The sequence below is a fragment of the Erigeron canadensis genome, chromosome 2 (assembly GCF_010389155.1).
Source record: "Erigeron canadensis isolate Cc75 chromosome 2, C_canadensis_v1, whole genome shotgun sequence".
NCBI classification, from domain to species: Eukaryota; Viridiplantae; Streptophyta; class Magnoliopsida; order Asterales; family Asteraceae; genus Erigeron; species Erigeron canadensis.
In genome coordinates this window covers 33,937,457-33,955,542 of record NC_057762.1, presented here as the reverse complement: position 1 = coordinate 33,955,542, position 18,086 = coordinate 33,937,457, and the positions used below count along the sequence as shown (strand labels likewise).

Sequence of the window (18,086 nt, the reverse complement as noted above, 5' to 3'; positions counted from 1 at the left end):
TATATTTAACAGTTTAAATAATTAAACTTTTTGGGTCACAACAAAAACTATGAAGATAAACGTTAAAAAACCTATCTGTTATTGGATATAAACTATACCATGTTACAGGCTAATCATCCGATTATATACGTATGTTAGACTCTAATGATCATACAGAATTCCTAAACCCTGATACTTCGAGAGTGGATGCATCATGCAAACACAGAGTAGCTGCAGTATATGGAACTTGACTCATATGGACCAAACAAAATATAATTTATTCACAGATGAATGCTTACAGGACATATCATGTTTAATCAGACTCATCAAAAGTAGATACTTAAAACCATAATTTTCCAACATCTTCGCATATTTCCGTTTAGTATTTATTTTTAACATAAAACAAGTGTGCACTATAAACAAATCTTCATTTCCTTAGAACTGTTAACGATGTATGTAGGTAGTTATCGATTTTAACACCCTTCAACACATACCTGGATCATCACTGGTTTTAAGGGATTTAGTTTGATTAGTTCAAAAATGACCAAACTCTAATTTTTAATGCTAAACAAAACTGATTTTACTTTTAACCGGAATCAATCACATGAAAAAATATAACTTCATCATATATTTCGGTATAGTTCTGATAAGAACAAGGTAATCCATATCAACCAGAATCTCCACTTACAACCATGTGCAAAGATCATTGTGGGCCAACTTATATACTATATAAGCATAAATACTTCCAACCAGATCCATGTTGCCCATCTAATGTAACAATGCAAACATTAAATCGGCTAAATAATTCAAACATTAAAGCCGCAAGTCAACACATACAAATTTATAAGCTTGTTGGTGAGTGTGTGTGTATACAGCATTACAGCCAGACAAGAAATTGACATGTATGAAAGAAACTAACCAGAAGTTCTGTCGCCACCGAAACCTGAATCTAAGTACCCGGCACCATTAAGATGGCTGACATCTCCCCATGATTTGATGAGCCATTTATCATTATCTAACAAGTGTAATACATTGACTGACACATTCAATATCCTTCCTGCCCTGTGCCCCTTTCCAGTTGATGCCCGCTGGTGAAGTGCTCTGATCACACCGCCATGAGTCACCACGACCACCCTCTCCCCTGTGAGAAGTTCAAAGTGTGCAACAAGGGGAAATTTTATTCAATTTTGGTATCACTGTAACAATGACTAAACTACTTGAAAAAGATGCTGAAAATGTGCACAGCTGTTGGCCAGTAATGAATAGTACCTCGATGTTTACTGGCAATCGTTTGCAATGCAGTTGTGCAGCGTTCATAGAGTTGATTCAGACTTTCACCACCGCCCTACAAAAACAATAAACTTGTGAAGGATCTATCTTTTATATCCTTTCTCAAACAAATTAATCAATGCAAAAGTGATATATGCATGATCAGTGACTTTCTTTCATTTAGTCATTCATATGCGTAAACTTTTAACTTAGATTTTGTTTAACATGTTCAAGAATAACATATCAATTGGGTTAAAAGTTGCCAAAGTCTATTTTAAATGCAAGTGTTTAATAATGATAGCTAACACATTAACTCTAAAAAACTTTAATAGGATGGAATAATAGGTGTTTGTAGGTCAATCGAACCCCTGTGCGGTATGTTTATCTTTCCTTCGACTCATATTAAGAAATACCATGTCAATGGTCAACCTATGAATCTATGATTGCTTTTATGCGTTCCCCAACCCATTAAACCTGCCCCATCTTGCTGTCTACAACCAAACAAGGATTATAATCAGTTTCATGTTGAAGACAACAGCCAATTTCCATGGTACTTACTGGAATTTCAACATCCATCCCATGAGACTGAAGAGCTTCATATGCCTTGGTTTTGATTTTTGGTGCGTCACTATACACAAGACCTTGAAGAGCACCTAGATGTCTCTCTCGTAAGTTTGGATCTTGAGTTACCTAACATAGAAATATAAGAAACCAACTGTTTACTAAAAAACTTATAGACAACGTTAAATTTTCTAAACTACAAGATTCCACTCCGGCTGTTTTATTGTATGAAAAACATGCACATGTCATCACGAGCAGCCTTAGATCTATGCCTCACTTTAGCAATGATTAATTGTGCATCATCATAGCTATTCGAAAGCACTATTTAGATCTAAATCAGCAACTCCTGGTGGGCCTGTAGCGTGATATGCAACTACTTGAATCAACCATGTTTAGTAAACTGTAGATAATAAGAGAATCAGCTTTTGAAATTAGTGTTTGCATCTATGCACACTTTATTTTATATATGGGTAAGTCGACTAGGGAGATTCCAAATACTAGATTTCCATTCTATAACTGTCTAGCAATGAACTTTTAGAAATGACATCACATGCTACATTGGAGAGCATATACCATCCGTTCATGCTTGTCAAACACACTAATTTCTATGCAATGCTAAACTTCCTTTTCCTGAAGTACTACATGCTTTTTTGTTATAGACCGTTGGTACCCATTTCCAGGGAATGCCAGAATTCTCCCAAACTATAATATGCTATCTATTACATAGCTAATACTACAAATGCCATCTCCCAGCTTCATCCTAATTATCTTCTCTTGATGTAATGGATCATATATGTAGAGAAATTACAAGTGGTTATTAAAATCATACCTGAAGCATCCCACATCTGCTTGCTATCGTCTCTGCAGTTTCAAGAGCTCGTTTTAGGTCAGAAGAGTATATAGCGGAGATTTTGGACTCTCCTGCTAATCTTTCAGCCACCTGCAACAATAACATACAATCTTGGGTTACTAAAGTCATTGCACTCAATTACAAATAGATAAAGTACAATTACGGTTACCCTATTATTTCTTCCAAATATAATAGTATGTAACTTACTGCAACTGCTTGTTGTCTTCCAACATCATTCAGGTCAATGTCTAAATGTCCCTGTTCAGCATAAGGAATTGAAATAAACTTGAAGGCAACATGAAAGGTCATAAAAACAATGAACAATCGATAGCAATGGAATAAAATTTTTTCAGTGAAATGCAATTTTTGGTAATGAAATCAAGCAACAAAGATGTAACTTGTACATTTTATTGTAGCAGGACAATTCAAACAGACGGATACTTGTATACCGTAGTAAAATTTGTACGAGACACGAGTATACCGTATAAGCGAGAAAGTACATTTCTAATCTTTATAACAAGTTCAGAAAAAACATCACATATCTTAATATCCATAGTTGTCGAAATATATAGAGAATCGACAGATAAACGAGTTAAACCACTTAAATTAACTGAATAATAATAAAACCTGTATTCTTCTCTCGGCATTCCACTCGGTTTCGCCGTGACGCACAACGACAATCTCGGTAACATTCCGATCAAGATAATTTAGCTCAACATCATCACTGCATTAATTACCACAATATTACAAAAAAAAAAAAAAAAAACTTCACAAACTAAATATGACATTGATATTATCGACGCTAATTATATCTATCTAACGATCATATATATATATATATATATATATATTAGATATATGAAAGTATATATAGGGCGTGGTAAATTGAAATAGTGTACGTAGTAACCTGGAAAGAGTGTCCGCCATGAAAGGGGAGACGGCGGTGAGCCGAGGAGAAGGAGGAATTGGTTGAAGTGCGGCGGAGGAGGAGATGCCGTAGGGTGTTGTACGGCGGCAGCGGATCTGTTTGTTGGCAAGGTTTGAAGGAAAGTGAGGGGAGGATGATTGTGAATGACGCACAGTTGGGAAGGTTTTGTTCATTCCCTCTCGTGTTGAACACTGTTGGATTAAGGTCGCCTGTTTGGACCCGTAATTACCCTTTTAATTATGAAATTATTATTCATAACGAACATTATACCGCGCAATGCGGAAGTGATAGCGGGAACGATGATTTAGTGGTGTTGATGACCGTATTATTGGTGGTGATGGTGGTGTTAAGTGGTATATGTTGATGTAAAGGTCATGGTGAAATAATTTAAAAGATAAGGGTTTAAAGTGTTAATTTTTAAAATAAGAGTTTAGAGTTTAAATTAATTCATTAAGGTAATTTGGTAATTAAATTTTTTTTTTTCATAATGGGTATTTATTAAGGACAACTTAGTAAATTTGTATGTAACTATTATGTAACACTTTCTGAAATTGGGGGTTGTGATATTTTTTATAAAAGAGTATAAATATTAAAGGGAATGGAAGGACCCTTTTACTATTCGTCCTTATAATAGTCCGTAATATTAGTTGGATTTTCATCACATCGTATTCCGTTCATGTTTTATATTACGTGTTACTTATTTGTTTTTAAGTAATTTTTTTTTTCTTTTGGGTTCTCAAACAATGTATTGCAACTTTTTATGGTTATATGTTGTACCATTTACCATTATTCGGATTTTGACATATAATGATTTGAAACAAACTCATCCATGAGATAATGATTTTTAATTAGGCGGTTAGAGGTTCAACGCAAGTATAATAAAACAACACAACAATTTGAAAACGAAAATTGAAACCCTCATCTCGAACTTTGAACTTTACTAGTTAATAATAATGAGGGGATGTAAGTTAATAATAATGAGGGGGTGTTTGCCTCTTTGGCATGGATTATATTTTTGTGTTTATGTTTTTATTTTATACAAATAGCTTATATAAGCTTATAAGCACTTTTAATGATGTTTGGATTGGCTTATATCCTATAGAGCTTGTTGGACTATTTTAATAGCTTGTGTTAGAAACCATTATTGAAGAGCTTTTCAAAAGTAGATTATACAAGCCCAAATACTTATGCTCCCATAGATAAGCTAGGCCAAAGATATAAATGTCTTATCTTGTGAAATATAACTATATAAGCCATAAAATCAATAAACTCCCATGGATAAAGCTAGGCAAACACCCCCTGATTCCTTTTGTTTTCTTTGTTTTAATTTTGGTTTTGATTGTGACCCATTTGGTGTTTGTGTTCACCTTTTAATCTTTTTATAATTTTTATTGGATACGTGTTATTGGAAAAAAAAATTAGGATATCTAAATTTTAATATTAACAAAGTTAGGCCATTTTTATGTGCAATTTTCCCTTATTAAGTTTTTACTTTTTAAAAAAAAAATATTGTACAGTATAATTTTATATCATGGAACCAAAAAGATATGTCCTCTTCATTGTTGTGCAATTTTAGGAGAAGTCATTCGAGAGAGAACTACCAAGGCGATATAACATAATCCATCTACTTTGATGATCTTCAAAACAATCTAATCAAAATTACAACACGTACTATACTAGGCAAACAACTGGAATATTAACTTAGGCGAAGGTTTCGCTCTTGGCTAAGCAAATTAGCGAAACGAGTCAAAGCTTCAGCATTTGTACCTTCTCTTTCGACCACTTGAAATATACCCGTCTCTAAGTCCACGCGCGACACCTTCTTGTTCAGCATTGTTTTCCCCATGGCCTCGAGTGCCTGCATATTCTCCTCGGTTGCTATGTCTACAGACGACATGTCTCCAAGCAAATTGTCTTCCTGCCAATTACACAAATTGTAAAAAGAACCCATAAATTTAGCTAATTACTACAGTAATTTATAAATTCTGAAAATATATATATGCAAATGCTAACTAAATTGAGTAAGTTAAAAGACTACTAAATAATGTACGTGTCTTGTATTAATTATAGGTTAGTAATTACGTACCTGAATGCGTAAATAGTTGTGTTGGGCATTAAGGGATCTGAAGAGGGTGGAGACTTGAATATCAACCATATCAGAGCTTGCATCACTGTAGATTTCAAAAATAGGCGAGGAACCATTGTTAAAGACCCAATTCAGCAAACCCCATTTGGAAGATGTCAAAGCATTATATTTCTCCGAACGTCTGTTTATACCCGTCCCAAGTGAAAGCACTAGCATCCTTTTGCTGTCGATGGACTCTATATCGGCGAACTTGTGTTTCCCGATCAAAACTTCCTTAAGTATATGTGTGATTGCCACTTGTGTCTATAGTCATAGATTTAAAGGAGATAAACAAGAAGGGCGTTAAATTAAACTTTTGTCTGTAATTTGTTTGTAATTAAGTAGTGTAGTATTTTACAATTTACATAAATGTACATTTTTTCAAACTTAACCATTTTGCTGTTTTTTATATATCCGTATGTTTTTACCATTGTAAGGTACTAAATTTGTGAGTGAGATATTAACTTATATACTTATGGTCTTATGGCAATTACCGGATTGTTTGCTGCAACTCCACCATCAATTAGATCAAATCTATGCATGGATCCATCAGTTTCTTTGGTCTCGAAAAAGTGAGGAGGAAAATAAGTTGGAGCCGCAGACGTGCCTATGCATATGTCTGATAGGCGAGCATTTTTCGAAGCAAACTCTTTTGCCTAAATAGATCAAATTAGGTAACTTTTAGTACTATTAATTCCAGTATTAATTTGTAAAAAGATGATTTCAAACAGATGAATATATATATAGAAAAGAATTTTTAAGGAAATAGTGAACAAGAGATGGAGAGGAGATTGCGTACGTCGTCAGTGGTGAAAATTATGGGCTGAAGGCGTTTGATATCGAAAGTTGGTATGATGACGTCTGTTAAGGTCTGATTGATTGTATGGTTTCCCAATATCTGCCTTGCGATTGATCGGAGATAGTTGCCATCGTATTTTGGTCCAACAACCGCCCCAAAGAAATTTGCAACTTTGTTTAAGAACGCAATTCGGCTATATTCACAGTCAAAAGTTAAAACATGTGTCATACTATTTGTCGCAAGAAAAATGGTTTGGAAGTAAGTTCCGTTATATTTCATGACTAAAAAGATTGGTTAATTATTACTCTATAATAACTTATCTATCATGATGACTTTCGAAAAAAAAATTAACTTACCTAATACAGTATTCCTGTTATAGACTTATAGTCCTATTTCACTTTCATGTCCATTCTCGCTTCTATTGATTTTCATTGAAATTCTGTCAGTTTCTGTGTTTTTCACATTAAATGTTATTAAACACTTCATTGACTACATACGGAACTATCAATTTCATATATGTGGTGATTACATAAAATTTCGTGAATAGTACGTATGCATTAATATTAATATATTAACTATGAAATAAATATATATCACTAACAAATGTCACAAAATTCATATGTTCACTTCCTAATCTAATTTCGGACACATCAGTACATCACATATTTTTGTTTTTATAAAATTTATTTTTCTTTAATAAAAATGTGAGACTACCATTGGTGAGCAACATATTTAATTTATTGGGTTTTTCTTTTTATGAAAAACAGCGATGGAAGCCATATGCCACCGTCACCATATTACTATGTGAGCACCATAGTCTTATCATACAGATATGAGCCAAACGTCCACACTTTTAAGTCGTGTATTTGATTTTCCTAATTAAACCCTTTCGATCATTCACTTGTAATAAAAACAAGGACAAACATTGTAACGAAACAAAATATATACAAGTAGACGGTAAAGTCCGTGAATACAAAATATGGCTTTATGCATTACTGCTAGCTGCTCCAGTACGTCAAATAATTGTAAAACAATATTGCGACAATTAACATTCACGTGCTTGGCCTATAATATTATTCCAAACGCTTACGTTTATACTTTTCTTTTAGAAGGCTTTTTTATTTTACCTTTCATGATCATGCCTCATCTTTTTACTACTTTATAACCAAAGTAATAATAGACCACAAATGTTTCCTTTTTTTCAACTAACATATGGAACTTGTAAGTTGTAATTCACCATCTAAAGGTATTTAGACACGGATAACCCGTGTTATTTTGGCCGGGTCTCGCTAAGGCCCTCCACAAACCTAAAATGATATTAGGTCGTTACTGGGATTCAAACTTCTCCTTCAAAATCCATAGCTTTTTTGTTTTTGTTTTTTATAGTTATGATATTAGGTCGTTACCGGGATTTTTTAGACGTTATATGCATTTGTTGTACTCTATTTATGCATCCTTTTATAATAATATAGTTAGTTAATTTATGTAATGTGTAGGTATGCATCCTTTTTTTTTATAAAAAAACTCTCTACTTTGTTTTGTTTTAACTAATCAAATTAGTGAAATTAAGAATAATAAAGAAATCTAGCTAGTCAAAAGATGTACGTACCTTACTTGAGGAAAGATTTTAGGAGCATGATAAAAGTAAAATTCCTTAATATCATCTGCAGTGTAAAGAGGCCGATTATCGTCACCAGGAACAGCCAGCATGGATGTCATCAATCCTCCTGTACTCGTTCCCGCAATTACATCAAAATAATCCGCAATTCGTGCCTCTGGTCCATCTATTTCCTACACGGGGTACATAAAGTGGTCACTAGTCGATGAAACAAGAAGCAGAATAGCATAGAAAAAAAAAGTTGTCACTAGTTGATCAAATAAGGTAAAAAAAATTATGCATCCAAAAATATGCACCTGAAGCTTGGATTCGAGAAATGAAAGTATGGTAGCCGAAACAATACCACGAACACCACCACCGTCAAGGCTAAGAACAGTAACGAAGTTAGCTTTGGATAAACCAATGCTGTCACAGTTGGCCATGGGCAGTTGCAAGGCTAAGGTTGTGATGACAAGTGAAAAGATTATAAGATTGGTTTTACAGATTAGTCTTGAGGGGAAATTTGTATGCATTTTTTGCAATTCAATTTAATGTTATTATGAAAGAGTTTGATTGAAAAAGGATCAAGTGTAGAAGAGGGGAAGGTGTGACCATTGAGTTGGTTCATCCAGTTTTTATGAGGCACTTCTCAAAAACTAGGAATTTTGTCTACATGTCCACATATTACATTACATATATCATATATATATAGTACGTACGGTGTAAAACTAACGACACATATAAACATTATTGAAAACATGGAAATATTCTTAAAAGAGTTTATAAATAACTTTTTTCACAAAATTACTACCCATCTTTACATTTAATTTAGCTTCTCCCAGCAGAACAATCTAGTACTGCAAATGGATGAAAGTAAGTCGTCCACTTTCCTATTTACCCTAATTAAATTTACAATAGCAAAACACTTAATCAAAAGTTTCTTCTTTTGTGATAGTAATTTAAGTTAGGGCCGCAAATAGGTACGAAATTTATCTTAGTAACATATATCATAGATGTAAGGGTTACAACGACACGTGCATAATTTAGTTATGTTTTTTTCGTAAAATTTAGGAGATAGTCTTTTTATATGAAAAATATAGTCTTTCTTATACATGTTAATGACAGACTTAGGTGTTGTAGTTATCATTTTTCTAAAATTAAATCTGTGTTACTCCTTTTATTTAGCTACATACCTTCAAAACCTTTAAGTAACATCAAGGCTTGGATCAAGAACTTGCTTCTAGAGACAAGCTTCATAGGTTTGATATTACTCCTTTCAAGGTTTGTAGAATCGGAAGCAGCCTTTCTACCTTCGGTAGGGAGAAATCTCGCTACCTATAAACCTCTTCCATACAACGTCATAGACGAGTATTGAAACCCATAGCCAGTGAAAAACTGTACTGAGAGTTACTTTACTTCTTTCAATTTATAATTTAGAAACCTCATTCATATATACAATAACTATATATGTTCTTATGAGACATCCTTTAAAAATTAAAACTGATTTGAATTTTACAATTTATGTTGACTTAAAGATGTACTGATGTACACATTGCATAAATACTTTAAACAAGAACATACACATAAATGGAACTGCACAAAAATGACAATATGCAAACATATAAATGAAACTGCACAAAAATGACAATATGCACACACATATAGATTAAGGATTTAAGGTAATAAGGTGTTTGTGTGGCCCTCCTAATTTTTCTCCATTTTGTTGCTTTGAACAATGGTCAGAGCAATTAAAATGGGGCCTAAAAAAGAGATTTCTAAAATGCCCACCCTAAATGTCACAATGGCAGAACATAACTTTCTTGGTTGTTCAAAATTAAAAGTTAATAATCTTCATATGAACACATAAAGATTTCTACAAAATAAATATATATCGAAAGTAATTGCTTATGTTTAATTCATATGCCTATTAACATTCCATTTTACCAAGTATTCTTGATGTTTGCGGTTTATATGATCTATGCATATGTGTTCCAATTCAATCAATGAATAAAACCAATATTGTTATAGTTTCGTTGATCATTGTGACCGCAACCATACAAACTGTCGCGGTGGTTGATAAGCCAACTAATGTAGGCGAGGCAAACTTTGTCACGATTCTTAGCATCGATGGTGGTGGTGTCCGTGGCATCATTCCTGCCACGATTCTCACGTTTCTTGAATCAAAACTTCAGGTACTCTTACCTTTAAACACATGTGCAAATATAGCTCGAGGTAAATTTAACATTAATATGGTCCTTTGTGGTAGGAAATAGATGGACCCAATGTAAGCATTGCAGATTATTTTGATGTAATAGCCGGAACGAGCACAGGTGGATTGATGACAACAATGCTTACAGCTCCTAATGAGCAAAAGCGTCCAATGTTTGCTGCAAAAGACATTACCAAATTCTACTTTCAACATTCGCCTAGGATATTTCCTAAACTAAGGTGAATTTTGATCGATTTATACATAAAAAAAGGGTGCACTTTTGGTTCAATACATGGTTTTCATCTTCTTAATTTTCCGACTCAAATACAGAGTTCGGCATGATCAGATGGATATTAATGACACTTTTCCTCCTGAACATGAAGCCTGCGAATTGGGGTATTCTCCTCCAAAGACTTTCGTAATCCATGTTTAATGGGAGTGTTTGGATGTGTGTTATAAAACTAATTACTATCTTATAATCAATTTCTAAATACTTCACATATATTAAGTCTTTTCTTTTTCAATCAAAACACCTATTGGTCATCTACATGATCAAAGTTCAGATTTGTGTTAAATATGTCAAAAGCACATCCAGACACTATCTCGTACGACATGTTCTATGAAAGTGTTGATTATTAAGGCAAAATTGGTGTTAAAAAGCACATCCAGACACTCTTAATTAAGCTTTATATTACAAATAGGATGTTAAAAATAACTTTAGTATATGACATAACATTTGTAACTAATACTCGATAATTTAATGACTCGAATTCAAGTTCAGCTAACTTGATAGTAATTTGATTCATTTGGAACTTATAGTATGCTCCTTATATTAACAGTATTCTAAAACAAACAAACTTGTATAGAAACAAATATTAAGACTCTAGTGTTTATAGAAACCCATAATCAGTTTATTGAGATCCTATTTGGAATGGATTTATGACATTAAGTAACCCGGCTGCTTGCTGAAAGCTTGTTATCTTGTAGTCGGAGCAAATTTATGAACTCGGTAGCACACGTGTTTGGGGAAGTCACGGGACCAAAATATGATGGAAAATATCTTCGATCATTAGCAAAAACGCTATTAAAAAACCTAACTCTTCAACATACATTAACGGATGTTGTCATACCTACTTTCGACATCAGACGTCTTCAACCTGTTGTTTTCTCTTCTGCTCAGGTATTTATATATCTCTCAATCTGTGTTTTACTAAAAAAGACTTCATACGATGGAATTCTAATTGTACTGTTTCGCTTAGGCAAAAGAGAATGTTTGGAAAAATGCTCTTCTTGCTGATGTATGCATTGGAACCTCGGCAGCCCCTACGTATTTCCCACCATATTATTTCGAGACTAAGGATGTTGATGGAACCAAGCACACGTACGATCTAATTGATGGTGGAGTCGCTGCAAACAATCCCGTAAGGCTAATACCTTCCTATCTAAGCATATTTTCTAAAATTGTAACAAATACATTTAAGTCAAATAGCTAAAACTTAAGAAAATACACTAAGCTGGGGATATCATGCTGTAAATAATTTAATACTGAACCACTGCCCCAGTGGTCAGGAGTGTTTCACTAAACCTGCTATGCGGGGGCCCTGAGGAGTTTACTCCAAGGTCTCGAGTTCAAGCCTTGGTAGGTTCTCCTCGACGGTAATTTTCAATAAAGAAGGTGGTATGGTGAGAAAGGCTATTTAAGATCCGCTTAGTGCAGGACCCTTTCGTTGTGCGATTAGCACACATCATACGCGTCAGAGGTAAAATTCACTTGTCAAAAAAAAAAATAAAAAAAAAATTTAATACTGTAATTAGTACGAGTAACAATTTTGGTAATGTAGTGCTGAAGTTGCATTCATATGTAATGTTTATTGTTAATCTGGTATCATATGTTTTAAATTGACATCTGAGATTAAAACCTTGACTAAAAAAAGTCAACACACATTGGTCACAGCTGAATCATTCGATTTTATGACAATGGCAGACACAATTGGCACTAACACATATAACTAGGGAAGCACTGATGGGGAAATATAGGTTCTCTGGATCAGCAGAGATTGATGGAAAAAGGATGCTCGTGCTTTCAATTGGAACCGGCATGCAGAAATACAACGAAATATACACGGCACAAATGGCTGCAAGGTGGGGTTTGCTCAGTTGGATTTTTAAAAATGGTTCAACACCCATCTTTCATATCTATAGTGATGCAAGCTCTGATATGGTGGACATTCATGTGTCAACTCTCTTTCGAGCCTTGAAAGTAGAAAAAAATTATTTGCGAATTCAGGTAACCCAAACCATCTTCCATACTCACTTTTTCTATTTAATAAATACGTATAATATATAACATTTTATTGGATGTTTAGTAAAAACTGACCTTTAATGGCAGGATGAGAGCCTGACAGGAGAGCAAACTGAGATGGACATTTCAACACCAGAGAATATGCGGAAATTGGAGGATATAGGGAAGAAACTACTAGAGAAGAAAATGTCAAGATTGGACTTAGAGACAGGCAGATTTCAACCAGTTGAAGCAGAGGGTACGAATGCAGATGCTTTAGCACGCTTTGCTGTAATGCTATGTGCAGAACGTAAGCGTCGCCGGTCAACTTAAAAGGTTTGACCAGTTTTTGTACATAGTTTGGAGATACCCGACACCAGGTTGTTTCTCTTGATTTTTGGTGGTAGTTGTGTATATACGTGTTAATGAAAGAGACACGCATATATTTATCATATGCCTAGGACATGAAAAGATGGTGTCCAAAACTGATTCTTATATGATCTCTATATCAGAAAAATCAACTAGTGAAAGTCAGATGGACGTGTTTCAAAACTAGAGGCTGTCTGTATACACTTTTTGAGTGATCACCAGACAAGGGAGTGAATTTCAGACTCCGATAAAGTGATAACATCATTCTTTTCCTTACAAAACTTAAGGTAGAATGCATGAGAAACACTCTACATGGCTCAAAAAATTATTAGAAGTTTGAGGTATATGCTTCATCCAAACCAAGTCTTAGCAATTAAGGAAAATCACAAAGGCCAGCAATGCATCAAACAAGCTACGCAAAAACGATCCATTATCTCAAAATAAAGTCATCTCGCACACAATATGTTTCATATTTCAATAAACCCCATATTCATCGATAAGCGTATTTAAACTCATATATTGCACTTGTCAAGAAAAAATAGTGTTCCGGAACAAAATTTAACCAGGCATTATGTTCTTACTGCTGCTTCCAATATCTCCAACAAAGCCTGGAAAGTTTTATTTTTAAAAAAAGATCAGTAAATAGCCAAATTTTAAGCACAAACAAATTGCACATAGTTAGACTAATACCTGATGTATCTTGAATATAACAAGCTCTAGCCAATGAGTCTAACTTGAGGTTTACGTAATATAACTGGTGCAAATGTGAACCTGTAAATCCATGTTTGCAAGAAGATTAAAAAAAACATTTTACTTGATGAATTCTTCATTTTTATTCCAGACTTTTTTGGAGCAAAACTTCTCACCTTAAATCTTAGTCTACTGAAACATCCTTGAAAATGCTTTCTTTTCTTGATCCCGTCTATCAGCAATCTGCATCAACATTCGAAAATAAGCAACATTCCCTTCTTTTCGTGATCCCCACACAATGTATTTTCTAACCTAAAAAAAAACTGTGCGTTTAACTATACCACTCACCTTCTTTTTCGCGGCAGCTAGTTCCTTCTTTATACCGCCTAAGTAACCAAACAAGTAACGTCAAAACAAGATTTCAAGCAAAAGCCTTGATTATCCACGAGGCAATTTCTTTGTATCATAATTATAGGAGGACTTGTTAACTTGTAAAAATGTTCTTATGTCAACATTGAAGATATTCTGTGTACGAGGTATTCAAAAAAAGCTTGCCAAATAGATAAATTTAACCTACCGTCATTTGGCTCCAAGACCAGCGCTTTTTTGAAACTTTCGACTGCAGAATCAATGTCGTTGAGTGCCATACATGCCTACATGTACAAATAAATTTATTACGAATCAGCATTGCAATAAGCTGTCAATTGAATACTTCAAAGATCCAGATCAGAATGCACATGAATTTTGCTTCAGTATTATGAGGTAAGGCACAAAAAGAAAGAGCACCATAGCGGCAAAGCTTGATAAAACAATATCACTTTCATGGCAAGTAACAGTCGATATTTAACTTCTTTTGTAAACTCATTTCAAACTAGAACTTAGATGAAAATAACAATAATATCCAAATCAAAAAGACAATTTGTTTTTGAAGAAATCTAGAAGGCTAATGAATGAGTGCAGCAATTCAAGCGTCACAAAGGATTAACTTGACCATTAAAAAAACATTTGTAGATTAAGATGCAATATTATTTACTTAGAATGCTTTTTATTTAAATGTAATATATAGACCTTTAAGAGTTCCGTTTATATGCAATAATTTATTTATAAAAAGAAACAAAGAAGAAGAATGTAGATAGCTAATGTCCTACCGTGAGTGTGAAGAGTGAAACATGAAGAAAAGTAACAATAGTTAACGAAATCTTCATATTCTCTAAAGCAGGGGAGGGGGATAAAACAGTTATCCCATTTCTGAAAGATGTAACACAGTTCAAAATTATCTGAACGGAGTCAACAGACCAATCTGGGGGGGAGCAGATCATAGAATGATCATCACCGAAGATATAGAAAAAAAGAAGATAACCTGTAGGTAGACCTAGTCACCCACATATTGGAATGAGAATAGTAAAAATCGTTTTTCTTTAATCCTTATTATGATTATGAGTTATTATAAAATTTCTGTAGTTACCTATAATCTAGACCTAAATATTAAACTAACACTTATTAACACTACCAAAACAAAGACTACATGACTGCAGAATGAGGGATCGAGGGAAATAAAATAATAGACAAATAGGGTCGCTAACCTGGCCTTGACGATACAAAGCTTTAACGTTATCATCAATTTCACGAAGAGCAAATTCCGCATCCAATAATGCTCCTTTCAGGTCTCCCAGTTTCAATTTGCAGGCCTAAAAAAGAATGTTTAGCAACAGTTAGATGGTACAAAAAACCAGAAATAGGGTTCAACATTAAATCATATATACAAGGCATAAGAAAGACATGCTTCTGCTTAAAAGTTAAAGCATATTTTTTCTATCAGAATTTCTTGAGCATGATAAGAATTCAAAACATACAAGATACGGCCATTGACCAATAGAGAAAATGACACACTTTTCAATACAGATGGTACTGACATAAGGACCTTGCGATATCCAATTAGATGTCTGAACATTAGTAAAGATGGAAAAGAAGACTACTTACAGAACTGTTAGTAAATATCTGAGACTTTGTCTTCCTTAAAGAATCCGTTTTCCCTGAAAATTACAAAACAGCAGTGTCAGATCACAAAGAAACACATCAAACCATTCAGTTTTGGTGGCCAACGAACAGATTATAGAGAATTCTCCTAGTGGTACATCCACCTTCATCAATATCTTCCTTCTCCCAGCACACATCCAAGTAACGGAGAGCCTTGCGGTACTTTCTAAGAGCACTTTTGTAATCTTGTTTCTGAAAAATGCATAATGATCACAAAGAAAATAGTTAGTTGTTGGGGTTATTATTAAAAAAAAAAGACATTAGTTCGCAGAAAAAGCAGATTGTTCCATATAAATTACACAAGAGGAATGGTCCCAGATGCATACTCTGTAAAGCAATTCGAAGTCATCTTAACTTAACTATTTCCAAGCAATTCGAAGTCATCTTAACTTAACTATTTCCAAGCATAGATTTGCTATTTTAAGTAATAGTAAGTGGCCCATAAAGTGTTTTGCATGCACATACCTTAAACTGTTCATTTCCATAGCCTTTGATGGTATCTACAGCAGTCATCCACCAAGAAACTTCCTGATGTTTTTCATCAAGATCGAGTGGCCAATCAGGATAAGTGTCACCGTCTTTGAAAAAGTCACAGACCCCATCATCTGCTCCTTCGGGTAGTTCCCCACAATCTTCAATGATAACATCTAGAGTGGGCAAGTCATTTTCTCCTGTAATGGTATGCTCAACAGAACGAACTACTCCCATTCCTTTGATTACCCTGCCAAACACGACATGTTTCCCATCGAGATGAGGAGTGCGAGTTGTAGTGATGAAAAACTGTGATCCATTGGTATTAGGACCAGAATTGGCCATGGATAACATTCCTTTCCTTTCATGTTTCAACTCAAAATTCTCATCTTCAAATTTCAAACCATAAATTGATTCACCTCCGGTGCCATTTCGAGCAGATATGTCACCACCTTGAATCATAAAACCTTTAATAACGCGATGAAAACAAGAGCCCTGCAATAAGAAAACCAGCCAATATTCATTCCATTTGATGCTGCTGCCTAAACATCAAGAATAAGATTGCTGAAAACGTACTACATGAATCACATTGCATGAACATAACATTTATATCTAACCAGAACAGGTAGGCTAAAACTAAAACCTAAAGCAACTAAAAAACAGAGAAGGTATAAATAAAAATAAACCACCAAAGGTTACGAAGATATAAACTCCTACTGCAAATCAACCTATGTAAGATCGACGAGAACCAATCTGAAGCAATTCCCTACATTAACTTTGGTTGAGCACTGTCTTTCCTAAGAGCCTCACCTACTCAAAAGTTCACCTCAGGGCGACAAAAGCTACATTCAACCATATGGCATCACTTCTATAATAAATGTTTCCTCTCTGTAAAAGGCCTTATCGTCTTACACCTAAAACGTCAATACTTCCCAATTTATAGACATAGGAACAAAGAGATCCAGTTGTATAAATCACAACCACTACCTCATCACACTCAGAACTTTGTATTATATGATTATATCTTATTTAGCTACTAAATACACATAAAAAAAAAATATATAACACGCATGCAAAAAAAACTAGCTAAAATTCCTAAGCAGAAAAGCTCAAAACTAACTGTTCATAGTCCAATTTCAAATCACATATGCTTATATAGACCTAATCTCAGAGTTCACACTTACAAGTCATGCATATACATCTATACACACATACTTGTATGATGCATGTGTGTGTGTGTATATATATAGGTATATGTATAAATATCAAAAAAAGCAGAGAGTATAATAAATAAACATAAGAGAAACCTTGAGATGAAGAGGAACACCAGTATTAGGACCAATCCCTTTTTCACCAGTACAAAGAGCCCTAAAATTCTCAGCAGTTTTCGGGACAACATCTTTATACAATTCAATAACCAACCTCCCTTCCATTTCACCACCTATACTTACATCCATATAACATCTCGGATTCGCCATTTTTTATTTTTATTTTGTCTATTTCACACGCGCACACACTAACTATCAAAAACCCTAAAAAAAAAGAGAGAGAAAAACCTCTCTGTTCTGTTTCCGCCTCCCTGCTATTTGTTTGAAAACTTTTTTATTTTTTTAATCACACACTGTTTAACTGATGTGTGACAGAACAGAAGGATGTTGGTTTATAGATGGAGATGGACGGTTGGATTTGAGTTTGGTGAAGTGATCGGATGGTTGAGAGAAAAAAGGCGGAAAATGAAAAGACATTCGTGTGGATGGACGGGTGGTACTGGACTGGACCCAATTCTGTGATACGGATTGTCGGGTAGTTTGGGCCTACCCTATCACATGTCCCGTCTCCTCATTATACTAGGCCTATATATATGGACTGGTTTTTTAACTATTTAATTTTGATACCAAAAATATTTTCAATTCAATAAATT

General features: G+C 34.2%; 4 protein-coding genes across 6 annotated transcripts; 1 reads left to right on the top strand and 3 right to left on the bottom strand.

Annotated features, from left to right (window-relative positions):
• Positions 1-753: 753 nt before the first annotated feature.
• On the bottom strand, positions 754-3,791 carry LOC122588738 (phosphoglycerate mutase-like protein 4). Its single transcript, XM_043760912.1, has 7 exons — positions 3,567-3,791; positions 3,287-3,383; positions 2,867-2,917; positions 2,639-2,749; positions 1,807-1,938; positions 1,249-1,324; positions 754-1,120 (listed from the first exon to the last, which is right to left on the bottom strand). Exons 1-7 carry the CDS (start codon positions 3,758-3,760, stop codon positions 894-896), a joined length of 888 nt encoding a protein of 295 aa, XP_043616847.1. The 5' UTR covers positions 3,761-3,791; the 3' UTR covers positions 754-893.
• A 1,407-nt stretch (positions 3,792-5,198) lies between these two features.
• LOC122589901 (patatin-like protein 2) lies at positions 5,199-8,766 on the bottom strand. Of its 2 annotated transcripts, XM_043762231.1 has the most exons (7): positions 8,426-8,766; positions 8,121-8,302; positions 6,512-6,704; positions 6,207-6,368; positions 5,865-5,976; positions 5,674-5,758; positions 5,388-5,505 (listed from the first exon to the last, which is right to left on the bottom strand). In XM_043762231.1, exons 1-7 carry the CDS (start codon positions 8,639-8,641, stop codon positions 5,472-5,474), a joined length of 984 nt encoding a protein of 327 aa, XP_043618166.1. In that variant the 5' UTR covers positions 8,642-8,766; the 3' UTR covers positions 5,388-5,471. The 2 variants fall into 2 exon arrangements, with proteins under 2 accessions (XP_043618165.1, XP_043618166.1); XM_043762230.1 differs by having other exon boundaries at positions 5,199-5,505; positions 5,674-5,976.
• Positions 8,767-10,072: 1,306 nt separating this feature from the next.
• On the top strand, positions 10,073-13,050 carry LOC122589902 (patatin-like protein 2). Its single transcript, XM_043762232.1, has 6 exons — positions 10,073-10,300; positions 10,375-10,556; positions 11,305-11,497; positions 11,577-11,738; positions 12,302-12,604; positions 12,707-13,050. Exons 1-6 carry the CDS (start codon positions 10,112-10,114, stop codon positions 12,929-12,931), a joined length of 1,254 nt encoding a protein of 417 aa, XP_043618167.1. The 5' UTR covers positions 10,073-10,111; the 3' UTR covers positions 12,932-13,050.
• A 330-nt stretch (positions 13,051-13,380) lies between these two features.
• On the bottom strand, positions 13,381-17,781 carry LOC122589903 (peptidyl-prolyl cis-trans isomerase CYP40-like). Of its 2 annotated transcripts, none has more exons than XM_043762234.1 (10): positions 17,473-17,781; positions 16,160-16,660; positions 15,799-15,886; positions 15,638-15,690; positions 15,241-15,345; positions 14,235-14,310; positions 14,006-14,043; positions 13,834-13,900; positions 13,658-13,751; positions 13,381-13,575 (listed from the first exon to the last, which is right to left on the bottom strand). In XM_043762234.1, the coding sequence occupies exons 1-8, from the start codon at positions 17,641-17,643 to the stop codon at positions 13,847-13,849; spliced, it is 1,086 nt and encodes a 361-aa protein (XP_043618169.1). In that variant the 5' UTR covers positions 17,644-17,781; the 3' UTR covers positions 13,381-13,575; positions 13,658-13,751; positions 13,834-13,846. The 2 variants fall into 2 exon arrangements, with proteins under 2 accessions (XP_043618169.1, XP_043618168.1); XM_043762233.1 differs by having other exon boundaries at positions 13,658-13,738.
• Positions 17,782-18,086: the final 305 nt, after the last annotated feature.